This window comes from Pelmatolapia mariae, linkage group LG4 (genome assembly GCF_036321145.2).
Source record: "Pelmatolapia mariae isolate MD_Pm_ZW linkage group LG4, Pm_UMD_F_2, whole genome shotgun sequence".
NCBI lineage: Eukaryota > Metazoa > Chordata > Actinopteri > Cichliformes > Cichlidae > Pelmatolapia > Pelmatolapia mariae.
The window spans coordinates 6,492,667-6,505,298 of record NC_086230.1 but is presented as its reverse complement, the minus strand read 5'-3'; the positions used below and the strand labels follow the sequence as shown (position 1 = coordinate 6,505,298).

Sequence of the window (12,632 nt, the reverse complement as noted above, 5' to 3'; positions counted from 1 at the left end):
TCACTATAACCCTATGGCGGGGCATATGGGATATGAAAAAACTCTGGAGCGAATAACGGACCGATTCTATTGGCCGGGCATCCGCGCGGTATTGCGCCGCTGGTGCGCGTCCTGCCCGGACTGCCAACTGGTTAATCAGCCGGCCATACCAAAAGCGCCTTTGCGCCCGCTCCCACTCATAGAGGTCCCGTTTGAGTGCATTGGCATGGACCTCATCGGGCCGTTTCACCGGAGCGCACGCGGCTACCGCTTTGTATTAGTCCTGGTGGATTATGCAACGCGGTACCCGGAAGCAGTCCCGCTGCGCAACATCTCTGCAAAGAGTGTGGCGCAGGCACTGTTTCAGGTCATCTCTCGAGTCGGTATCCCGAAAGAGATACTGACTGACCAGGGCACGTCGTTCATGTCTCGCACACTGCGGGAACTGTACGAATTATTGGGCATTAAATCCATTCGGACCAGCGTCTACCACCCTCAGACGGATGGGCTGGTGGAGCGGCTGAATAAGACTTTAAAGTCCATGATTCGTAAGTTCATTACTGAGGATGAACGCAATTGGGATCACTGGCTAGACCCTCTGTTATTTGCAGTGCGGGAGGTGCCCCAGGCCTCCACGGGATTTTCTCCCTTTGAACTGCTGTTCGGCAGGAAGCCGCGTGGGGTGCTCGACCTGATTAAAGAAAGCTGGGTGGAAGGTCTGAGCCCCGCTAAGAATGAGATTCAGTACGTGTTGGACCTGAGAGCAAAACTCCACACTTTGGGGAGGTTGTCACGGGAGAATTTGCTCCAGGCTCAGCAGCGTCAGCAACGCCTGTATGACAGAGGGGCTAGGCTCAGGCAATTTTCACCGGGAGACAAAGTGCTTGTATTACTCCCTTCTTCCAGCTCAAAGTTGCTCGCCAAGTGGCAAGGGCCCTTTGTGGTCACACGGCGAGTTGGGGACGTTGACTATGAGGTCGCTCGGTCGGACAGGGGAGGGGCCACGCAGATTTATCACCTCAATCTCCTTAAAGCGTGGAGAGAGCATAAGCGGCAAATTGTTCAGAGGGAATTGGCAGAAATGCTGAAAATGGGAGTGATAGAAGAGTCGCACAGCGCCTGGTGTAGCCCCATCGTTCTTGTGGTAAAGAAGGATGGGTCTATACGGTTCTGTGTCGACTATCGTAAGGTGAATGAGGTGTCACGCTTTGATGCTTATCCCATGCCCCGGGTCGACGAGCTCCTGGATCGGTTGGGCACGGCCCGTTTTTTCACGACACTGGATTTAACCAAGGCCTACTGGCAGATTCCCTTGTCTGCCGAGTCCAGGGAGAAAACGGCCTTCTCCACTCCGTACGGTTTGTACCAATTCGTTACGCTTCCGTTCGGCTTGTTCGGAGCCCCGGCCACCTTTCAACGCCTCATGGACCGGGTGCTGCGTCCGCACGCTGCATATGCTGCCGCCTACTTGGATGACGTGATCATCCACAGCGACACCTGGGCGGAGCATGTGCAGCGGGTGGCCGCGGTCCTGGAGTCCCTGAGGAGGGCGGGGCTCACGGCCAACCCGAAGAAGTGTGCGGTTGGACGGAGGGAGGTGCAGTATCTGGGGTACCACTTGGGGGGCGGGCAGGTGCGTCCACAGGTGGAGAAGACGGCGGCTATCGCATCCTGCCCGCGCCCCAAGACTAAAAAGGAGGTGAGACGGTTTCTGGGGCTGGCAGGTTACTATCGTCGTTTCGTGCCGGGGTTTGCGCAGCTGACCAGCCCCTTGTCCGATCTCACCCGGAAGGGTGCTCCAGATCTGGTTCAGTGGACGGGGCCGTGCCAGGCGGCGTTTGTGCAGGTAAAAAAAGCTCTCTGTGGAGAGCCGCTGCTTCACACTCCTAACTTTTCCCTCCCTTTTGTTCTGCAGACTGACGCCTCGAACAGAGGGCTGGGGGCTGTTTTGTCCCAGCAGGTAAGGGGGGCCGACCGTCCCGTCCTTTACATCAGCCGGAAGCTGACGGAGCGTGAAAGCCGGTACAGCACCGTGGAGAAGGAGTGCTTGGCTATCCGGTGGGCGGTCGACTCCCTTCGTTATTACCTCCTGGGGCGCTCGTTCACCCTCTGCTCGGACCATGCCCCGCTGCAGTGGCTCCACCGCATGAAGGATGCCAACGCCCGGATCACCCGGTGGTATCTGGCTTTACAGCCCTTTAAGTTCAAGGTGGTCCATAGGCCGGGGGCGCAGATGGCTGTGGCCGATTTCCTCTCTCGCTCGCGGGGGGGGGAGTAGGTTCGGCCGGACGGCTCCCCGGCCTCAGTCGGGCGGTGGGGGTGTGTGGCGGAGGTGTGGTCCCGGGCGCGGCTGCAGGGGAGGAGTGGCGCAGTGAGCTCGATGGGGCGGTGCTGGAGAGGCAGGTGAGAACAGCTGATGGCGTTTGGACTAATGACAGTTTTCCTGCCTTTTTAGTGAGACGGGAGAGGAGCGGAAAGGAAGCCGGGACTCAGCTGAGACCGGAGCTGTCAGACTGTGTGCTGTCATAACAAACCTAAATCTGTAAATAAACGTGGCCGCTGGCGACAAAGTACTCTGCGTGTGTGTACGTGTGTGGAGTGTATTTCACAGTGACCTGCAAAGAAACGCGTACAGCCATCATTGCTTTGCATAAAAATGGCTTCACAGGCAAGGATATTGTGGCTACTAAGATTGCACCTAAATCAACAATTTATAGGATCATCAAGAACTTCAAAGAAAGAGGTTCAATTCTTGTTAAGAAGGCTTCAGGGTGTCCAAGAAAGTCCAGCAAGCACCAGGATCGTCTCCTAAAAAGGATTCAGCGGCAGGATTGGAGTGCCACCAGGGCAGAGCTTGCTCAGGAATGGCAGCAGGCAGGTGTGAGTGCATCTGCATGCACAGTGAGGCGGAGACTTTTGGAAGATGGCCTGGTGTCAAGAAGGGCAGCAAAGAACCCAGTTCTCTCCAAAAAAAAAAAAAAAAAAACCCATCAGGGACAGATTGATTTTCTGCAGAAAGTATGGTGATTGGACTGCTGAGGACTGGGGCAAAGTCATATTCTCCGATGAAGCCTCCTTCTGATTGTTTGGGGCATCTGGAAGAAGGCTTGTCTGAAGAAAAAAAGGTGAGCGCTACCATCAGTCCTGTGTCATGCCAACACTGAAGCATCCTGAGACCATTCATGTGTGGGGTTGCTTCTCATCCAAGGGAGTGGGCTCACTCACAATTTTGCCCAAAAACACAGCCATGAATAAAGAATGGTACCAAACCACCCTCCAACAGCAACTTCTTCCAACAATCCAACAACAGTCTGGTGAAGAACAAAGCATTTTCCAGCACGGTGGAGCACTGTGCCATAAGGCAAAAGTGATAACTAAGTGGCTCAGGGAACAGAACGTTGAAATTGTGGCTCCATGGCCTGGAAACTCCCCAGATCTTAATCCCATTGAGAACTTGTGGTCAATCCTCAAGAGGTGGGTGGACAAACAAAAACCCACTAATTCTGGGAAACTCCAAGAAGTGATTATGACAGAATGGGTTGCTATCAGTCAGGATTTGGCCCAGAAGTTGATTGAGAGCATGCCCAGTCGAATTGCAGAGGTCCTGAAAAAAAAGGGCCAACACTGCAAATACTGACTCTTTGCATAAATGTCATGTAATTGTCGATAAAAGCCTTTGAAACGTATGAAGTGTTTGTTATTATATTACATCACAGAAACAACTGAAACAAAGATCTAAAAGCAGTTTAGCAGCAAACTTTGTGAAAACTAATATTTGTGTCATTCTCAAAACTTCTGGCCATGACTGTACATTATTATTATCATTGTTTTATGTCACATGACAGGACTGGCTTCTAAGTACTTTGCCAAGCAGCCGATGCACTCCGGCAGGAGTCTTGCTTTCACAACACTTTCGAATGAAAGTTTATCTTTGTTTTTACACACATAAAAAAGCAGATATGTGAAACATTCTGGTGGTTACTTGTAGTTTGCTCAATCAGCAGCGCTTTTTGATATGGGCGACATGGGCGGTTGTCCAGGGCGGCATCACAGGTATCAGCAACCCTCGGTGCGCCTGCTTGCTGCTGAAGTCAAAGTAAACTTTATTGTCATCTAAGCTACATACAGTCCAGTATATAGAGAGACGAGACGGCGAGGCTCCAGTTACAGCAGTGCAAGTAAACAAACAAATAAATATAAGAAGAGTAAGAAAATAAATATATACTTTAGGACCAGGGGTAAAGGGATCAATAACAATTTAAAATTTATAATTAAATAAAATTATTATTAATAAAAATTAATAAAATGATTAATTATTAATTAAATTATATAAAAAAATTGATGATTAAAAGTCTCACACACAACCCGTTGAAACGGGAGGGAGACATGCTGCTTCCAAATAGAGCGCATTTCATTTATAATGTTGTAAATCCAAGCCCATTATGTATTCATGATTTGAATCCTGGTTTGTGCAAAATCCCAGAAATAAAGACAAAGTGAATCTGTGAACTAGGTGTAGGTTTATTAGGTTATGTTGTGGGGTTGGGGGGCTGGGGGATGGGTGTTCATACTGGAGTGCAAAATTAAAACCAATGAAAGATGGACAAGAAAAGTTCAAAGCCATCAGGTGCTCAGTTTAGAAAAAAGAGAAAAGAAAAGGAGGAGAAATGAGCAAAAGATACAGGTAAACAGATGTGTCATTGGATAATGGCAGGTCATGTATCCTGAAACAATCAGAATACTTTATTAATCCCTAAGGAAATTACGTGGGTTACAGTTGCTCCAAGAAGAAATTCTAAAAATATTAACAGTAACAGACTAAACTCCAAACAATACATTATGTTACAGATTTTACACATTTGAGAAATAGCACTAATATATGCACATCACTCAATTATAAATATGAAGGATTAACAGAGGTGATTATAAATAAATATCAAGAAAATTGACGAGAATATGGTCAATGGTCAATGGTAACTTTATTGTCCCTAACGGGAAATTGATTTGCAGTATGTCCGTACAAACAAACAAACAGACAACCAACACATCACATACACACACCAAAATAATATAATATAAGCCTGAGAAAACAACCTAGATTTTTCATCAAAAAAGTGCAATGTGCAATGGCAACAACACTTATGGTTTAGTGTTATTAACTATGATAATAGCACTAGGTACAAAAGACAATCTATGTCTCTTTGTCTTCACTGCAGGCACTTTATAATGACCACCTGATGGAAGCAGTTGAAAATCATTACAGAGAGGATGATCTGAACACAACAGGACAGAGGTTGCCTCCCTCAGCACCTGCCTGTTATAAAAGTCCACAAGCTGGACCTGAGACCTCCCTGAAATCTTACCAGCCACTTTAACCAGGTTGTTAAGTCTGGTCTTATTATTCAGGGACATATTACCGTACCAAGCAATGATACAGAAAGTTAAAACAGATTCAATAAAACTTTTATAAAAAAAGAGTCATCACTTCAGATGAAACATTAAAACCTCTCAATCTCCTTAAAAAGTACAGTCTTTGTTGAACCTTTTTCACTGTAGCAGCAAGATGTGACTCAAAGGACAGAGTCTTATCAAGAACAACCCCCAAATACTTATAACTGTCCACCAGTTCAATGGCTGCACCATTTACCACTGTTAGCGCAGGATGGGGGGATGTCTTCCTGAAGTCAATAACCATGTCCTTGGTTTTCAAGGTGTTAATCATTAAGAAGGACTGATCACACCACGAAACAAACTCATCCACAACAGGCCCATGGGAATCCTCTTCACCATGAAGGAGGCTTACAATGACTGTGTCATCTGCATATTTAATGAAATGCCTGTTGGCCTGTGTACTGCGACAGTCATTAGTGTACAAAATATACAGTAGAGGAGAGAGACAACAACCTTGTGGTGAGCCAGTAGAAGAGTTCAGCTGTTTGGAAAAACAACCGTTTACTCTGAAACACTGAGATCTGTCAGTTAAAAAGTCTAAAATCCAACCAACGAGATTAAAATCAAGTTTAAACTGGTTAAGAAGTCTATCAACTAAAAGATGTGGCTGGATAGTATTACAGTTTTTCTCGATTGCTTAAACACTATAACCAGGCCTCTAAACTAAAATTTCAAAACCATAAACGCTATTGGTCAAAAAGCTCACCCATTTCCCTGAACTATAAACACTATTCCCTGCTTTGACACATGACTCAAATTTGGTGAACTGGTACTGCAAAACTCTACACACAAATCCCTACATTTTACAGTGCTTACACCATGTAGTCATGTAGAAAGCACTAGCATGCAATAATGTTAACGTAAGTCAGCATAGCTTGAGCCCAATTAGCACACAATTAACCAGGTGGAAACACTAGGAGTCAAAATTTAGCACACACCAATCAGAACCTGCGATGGATAGATAAAAGGGCCAAAGTCAGCTCATTCAGGTTTGAAACAATGGATCCAAAGAGATGCAAAGGAAGAGGACGTGGTGGAGAAAGAGGACGTGGTGAAGGAGAAGGACGTGGTGGAGAAAGAGGACGTGGTGAAGGAGGAGGACGTGGTGGAGAAAGAGGACGTGGTGAAGGAGGAGGACGTGGTGGAGAAAGAGGACGTGGTGAAGGAGGAGGACGTGGTGGAGAAAGAGGACGTGGTGAAGGAGGAGGACGTGGTGGAGAAAGAGGACGTGGTGAAGGAGGAGGACGTGGTGGAGAAAGAGGACGTGGTGAAGGAGGAGGACGTGGTGGAGAAAGAGGACGTGGTGAAGGAGGAGGACGTGGTGGAGAAAGAGGACGTGGTGAAGGAGGAGGACGTGGTGGAAGAGGAGGAGGAGGTGGTGAAGGAGGTGGAGGTGGAGAACGACGGCGACAAGGAAGGGGAAGAGCAAGGGCACGAAGACAGTCAGTCTCGGATGAAATTCGAGCCACTTTAGTTGACCATGTCCTTGTCCATGGGATGACTATGAGGGAGGCTGGGCAACGAGTACAACCAAATTTGAGTCGCTTCACTGTTGCCTCCATCATCAGAACCTTCAGGGAGGAAAACAGGTAGGTGTACTTGCAGTAAGACTGCTTTGTACAGTAACGTTTAAGTTACTGAATTTATGTGTCTTGAGTTTCAGTATGTTTCCATTATTTTCCTGTAAAATGAATGTGTGACAGTTACAGTAATGAGTGCTTCTATTTTTGTAGGACACAGAGACGACCACCTGGTGGAGGCAGGTTAAGGCTTTTGTCGGAGGAGCAAGAGAGGGAACTTGTAAACATGGTAATTGCAAATAATGTAATCCGCCTGCAAGAGATTCAAAGGAGAGTGATTGAGGATGATCATCTTTTTCGAGGCATAAATGCCATCAGCCTCTCCACAATTGACCGCATCCTCCGAAAGAATCAATTCCGGATGAAACAGGCATACCGAGTCCCTTTCGAACGAAACTCTGACAGAGTGAAAAACCAACGTGTGGAATATGTTCAGGTATGAGTTTTGATACTGTATAAGGTATTGTGTACCATCACAGCATGGCAGTTTATGCTGCCATTTCAGCACTCTTGAACTTTGGTTCAGGGTACCGATTGATGCTACTGTGTTATGTGTTTTGCAGAGAATCTTTGAGATTGAAGGACGGCCTGTTCCCCATGAAATGATCTTTGTGGATGAGGCAGGTTTTAACCTGACCAAAAGAAGGAAAAGGGGGAGGAACATAATTGGCCATCGGGCTATTGTAAATGTCCCTGGTCAGCGTGGGGGGAATGTCACTATGTGCGCAGCCATCAGCCAACGAGGGGTACTCCACCGCCATGCCGTACTAGGACCCTATAACACTATGCTTCTCCTTGCTTTTCTTGATGGTTTAAGACAACATATGTTCCAGCTGGACTACAGGGAACCAGCACAGCCAGAGCAGCCTCACTACGTTGTTGTGTGGGATAACGTCAGCTTCCATCGCGCTGCTCTGGTTCGTGACTGGTTTACCAATAACCCAAGGTTTTCTAATATCTTTCTGCCTGCATACTCCCCCTTTCTAAACCCGATAGAGGAGTTATTTTCGGCATGGCGGTGGAAAGTGTATGACCGAGAACCTTATGTCCGTGTTCACCTCCTTCAGGCCATGGAAGAGGCCTGCCTAGACATATCAGTAGATGCATGCCAGGGGTGGATCAGGCATGCAAGAGGATTTTACCCCCGCTGCCTGGCTGGGGCCAATATAGCCTGTGATGTGGATGAGATTCTCTGGCCTGACCCAGACCAAAGACAAGATGCTGTGGTGGGATAATGTTTCTGGTGTGTGTTGTACTGTATAGTACATGAATGACAATGTGCCACTGTACATACATTGGTTGCGTCTTTTGTGTTTATCATGTGACAAGGGTTTTGAAGGGGAGAACCATAAGCAACCTAATTGTTTTGGAACTATTGTTTTGAATTAATTGTACCAGTGTGCAAAACTCTGTTGTAGTGTGTGTGTTTTTGAGGGCTTGTGTTTGATGTCTGAGGGCAAAGTTCGGTTTTTCAGCAGGAGTGAATAGTTTTGGGTGTAGAGCTTCATTTTGACCTGGAAATAGGATGTTTGGGGAATTGAGTGAGATGTTATGGATTTGTGTTTACTGTTGTGCGGATATGAGGCGTAGTTTCAAGAAATGTGTTTTAGCAATCGAGAAAAACTGTAAAAGCTGAAGAAAAATCAATAAATAAGAGCCGAGCATGAGCTTTGGCGCCATCAAGATGGCGATAAAGGAAGTTCAACAGAGTGACCACTGCATCATCAACACCTCTACGAGGCCTGTATGCAAATTGTAGTGGGTCTATAAGCTTCTCTACTTGCTGCAGGATCTCCTTCCTGACAAGTTTTTCAAAGGACTTCATCACTAAGGATGTTAAAGCGACAGGCCTAAAATCATTTAATGATGTAGGTTTTGTGGTCTTAGCAACTGGAGAAATAATTGATTTTTTCCATACCTCTGGAACCTTCTGTTGCTGAAGAGATAAAAGAAAGATGTAATAAAAAATATTGCATAATTGCTCAGCGCATGTTCTAAGCACCTGGCCACATATATTATCAGGACCTGGACTTTTATTAGTCTTACTCATTTTAAAAAGATTTCCCACCCTTCTTTCATCAAAGAACAAAGCTGGGGGGGGGGGGGGGGGGGGGGCTCTGGTGTTCTCTATTAAGAAATCAAGTGTATTCCTTGAATTATAATTATCATTAAATCTCAAATAAAATCTATTCAGCTCATTGGCTAACTGAGAGTCTGAACTAAAACCAGAGAGACTTATCTTATTACAGTCACTGTAACAGTGACCAGTCATGTGTTTCATGCCTGCCCAGGCAACCCTTAAGTTATTGCTACCTTATCCTTGTATTTTATTTTGGCTTTTTTAATTTCTGATCTGATCTCCTTCCTAATTTCTCTAACTTTCAAGATATTCCCTTCAATAAAAGCTTTTTTCCTTTCATGAATCAGCCTCATAAGAGCTTTTGAAGACCATGGTTTGTTATTAGGGAAAAAATGCACAACCTTTGAAGGGATAATCATGTCTCTGCAAAAGGAGATATAGCTGCAGACAACATCAGTGAGTTAACTAATGTCTCTACATGATTCTACATGACATTACAGAGTAGAAAATAGCGTGTGTAAAAATGATGTAACTATTGCAGTGTTTACAGTGTGTTAGATGGAAGAGTTGTACGGGGAGATGGCCACAGGCAGGAATGACTTCCTGTGTCGTTCAGTGGTGCTTTTTGGTCATCTCAGTCTCTCACTGAAGGCTAGGACCGCCCGTGTGCTCAGTATAATAAAGTGATCCATGCCCCCCCTTCATCAGTGTTAATTAGTTCATGAACAGCTCTAACATCTGTCTCTATGCTGGTAAATCACTGCTTATAAATTAATGACAGAGTAAATCAAGGCATTCATTATTGGGATCCACAGCACCACACGCCACTAAATGTTAATGTGTTTGTTTTACTTTGCATCGATGTGTTTTTGTGCTACAAATGTCCTCCCTGTCAGGGTTTTGACTAAAGGCTGTTTTTGTTGTTTCTGCACTCCACACATCACGAGTCTGCATCTCTAATGGGGTGTGGGGGTTGAATGGCACCACAGACGTATCACAGCAAGATTTGCTGAACGTGTTTGGCTGTATAAGTAAAAACAACATGATTTTAAACGTATCTAAATCCAAATCTATGTTAATTGGAAGTAGATTACGCTTATTCAGCAGCCTACAACTAAATCTTTCCATAGCTGTTCCATCATTTGGTCAGCAGCTAATAAGACAGATCTGAACAGACCTCAGTTAGTCGAGAACAAGGCAACCAGATTAGTGTTAAGGTGTTCATACTATACAAATATCAATAAAATGCATGATAAACTTCCTGGCTTCCAGTACAAGCTAAATTATACTATGGCTTAGTTTTATTTTTAAAGAAAGCAATACTGTTAAACACACCACATTTTTTTCTGCTCAGTTGCAGCATCCAGATGAAATACATAATCATACTGATTATTAACAAACCGCAATTTAGTAATTCCTCGAGTTAAAAGCAACTTTTTTGAAAAACTGCAATTAGAGAATTGGCTTCTATTCACAATTTCAAAAATCACTTAAAAGCATATTTAGGCAGCTTTTAATTGTTGTAAATATTGTAAGAGGGAAATGTGATTTGTAATAGAAATTTGTGTATTTTGTATCAGAGTTATTATTATTTATATGCTCATATTTTCCAAATTGTAAAACCTGACTGTGGATGTAAGAGCCAAATTATGTGGATATTTTGCATCCACTTTATTGCGTAATATTTTATTTGATTGTATTTCATGGCTTGGGCCCCAGGAAGACTAGCAACCACTGTTGTGGAAGCTAAGGGGGTTCCTTATAAATAAACAAATGCTGAAAGCTATATATGCAGGTTTTGAGGGCAGCATCTCCTCCCATCAGTGACGCCTCTTTAAGGGAACGCCTTGAATATTTCAGCAAGATAATGCTAGACCACACACACTGCAGCATGGCATCATAATAGAAGAACAGCCTGCCTGCAGTCCAGACTTTTTACCACCTCAAAACATTTGAAGCATCATAAAACCAAAAATGCATAAAAGAAGACCCAGGACTCCTGAGCAGCTAGAATCCTCCAGGACTCTTGTGTCCTACAGGACAACATTCATCTCCAGCATCTGCTTCCTCTGTTCCCAGACTGTTGTTACAAGAGGAGCAGATGTTATACTGTGGTAAACATGACACTGTCCAAACGATTTTGAGACACGCTGTAGTTATCAATTTCCAAATGAGCTCTTTTTTCTATATAAATAAAATGAGTGAAATGTCTCAGTTTAAACATTTTTTTCCTTGTTCTGTTGTGTAAATCAGATCAGTAACTGGCAAAGATCAGTCCCAACTTTGGTTTGAGGGGTTTTAATCGACCATCACATAAACTTTTGTTCTTAACCTCCTAGGACCTGGCGTCCACATATGTGGACATCACATTTTGGGTTATTTAGACCAAAATACTCAATTTTGCTCTTCAAGGGCCTGATATCCATTTACGAGGACATTATACTGCTACTGTTCTATCAAAATTTTAAACAAATATCCTCATATGTGGCTCTGATTTTTCATAAAAACAAAAATAAGGTAAAAAAAAAATAAATCTGGTAATTCTTTGTTTATACATTTATCGGGCCCCAATATGCCCAAATATCAAAGAGAAATTAAAAATGCATGCAGTGGAAGAGTTCGGGTCTTAGGAGGTTAAACAAGCAAAGATCAGCTGAAGAATCCTCATTTACACCTACATAAAATTTACTTGGGACAGAATTTTAAAATTAAACCTTGTTTCACAACAGCTGTACTTTATTTTGAAATTTCTTACTTGGTTACTGCATTTACAAACATTTCAGAAGCAATGACTGAAATCTAAAAATCCCTTTTCCTCCCCACCAGCATAGCCTGCAGCTCCACTATATGGTGAATTTTGACCTTTTGCTGATAACTAAAAATGGTCTTCACTGTGCTTTTCTACAGATAATTGAATAAATCTACGCAGAGTAGTTGAGGAGTCTTCCTTCAAATGCTTAGCACCAGTGGTGGTCCTAGCCTGTTTGCCGCCCCGGGGCGAACACTTTTCTTGTCCTTCTTCCATTGGTTTTAATTTTGCACTCCAGTATGAACACAAATCCCCCAACTCGAGGATCACCACAACATAACCTAATAAACCTACACCTTAGTTCACAGACTCGCTTTGTCTAGGGTTTATATCTGGGATTTCACACAACCCAGGATTCAAATCATGAATACATAATGGGCTTGGATTTACAGCATTATGAATGAAATGTGCTCTATTTGGAAGCAGCAGGTCTCCCTCCCCTTTCAGCGGGTTGTGTGTGAGACTTTAAATCATCAAACTATAAATTATATATTTTAAATTGTTATTGATCCCTTTACCCCTGGTCCTAAAGTGTATATTTATTTTCTTACTCTTCTTATATTTATTGTTTGTTTACTTGCACTGCTGTAACTGGAGCCTCGTCGTCTCGTGTCTCTATATACTGGACTGTATGTAGCGGAGATGACAATAAAGTTTACTTTGACTTCAGCAGCAAGCAGGCGCACTTTTCGCGTATAGAATTTCAAAAAAACAAATTATAAGTCAGTATCAT

General features: G+C 44.0%; 1 protein-coding gene across 1 annotated transcript; it reads left to right on the top strand.

Moving 5' to 3' along the window:
- Window positions 1–6,794: 6,794 nt before the first annotated feature.
- On the top strand, window positions 6,795–8,653 carry LOC134625251 (uncharacterized). The gene is made up of 3 exons (XM_063470455.1): window positions 6,795–7,019; window positions 7,164–7,446; window positions 7,574–8,653. The coding sequence occupies exons 1-3, from the start codon at window positions 6,928–6,930 to the stop codon at window positions 8,243–8,245; spliced, it is 1,047 nt and encodes a 348-aa protein (XP_063326525.1). The 5' UTR covers window positions 6,795–6,927; the 3' UTR covers window positions 8,246–8,653.
- The last annotated feature ends 3,979 nt before the right edge of the window (window positions 8,654–12,632 follow it).

Bases quoted from the DNA above. Each gene is read 5' to 3' on its own strand.
- LOC134625251 (XM_063470455.1), top strand. From the start codon at position 6,928: ATGACTATGAGGGAGGCTGGGCAACGAGTACAACCAAATTTGAGTCGC. The intron at 7,020-7,163 runs GTAGGTGTACTT...CTATTTTTGTAG, and splicing joins ACCTTCAGGGAGGAAAACAG to GACACAGAGACGACCACCTG. The intron at 7,447-7,573 runs GTATGAGTTTTG...TGTGTTTTGCAG, and splicing joins AACGTGTGGAATATGTTCAG to AGAATCTTTGAGATTGAAGG.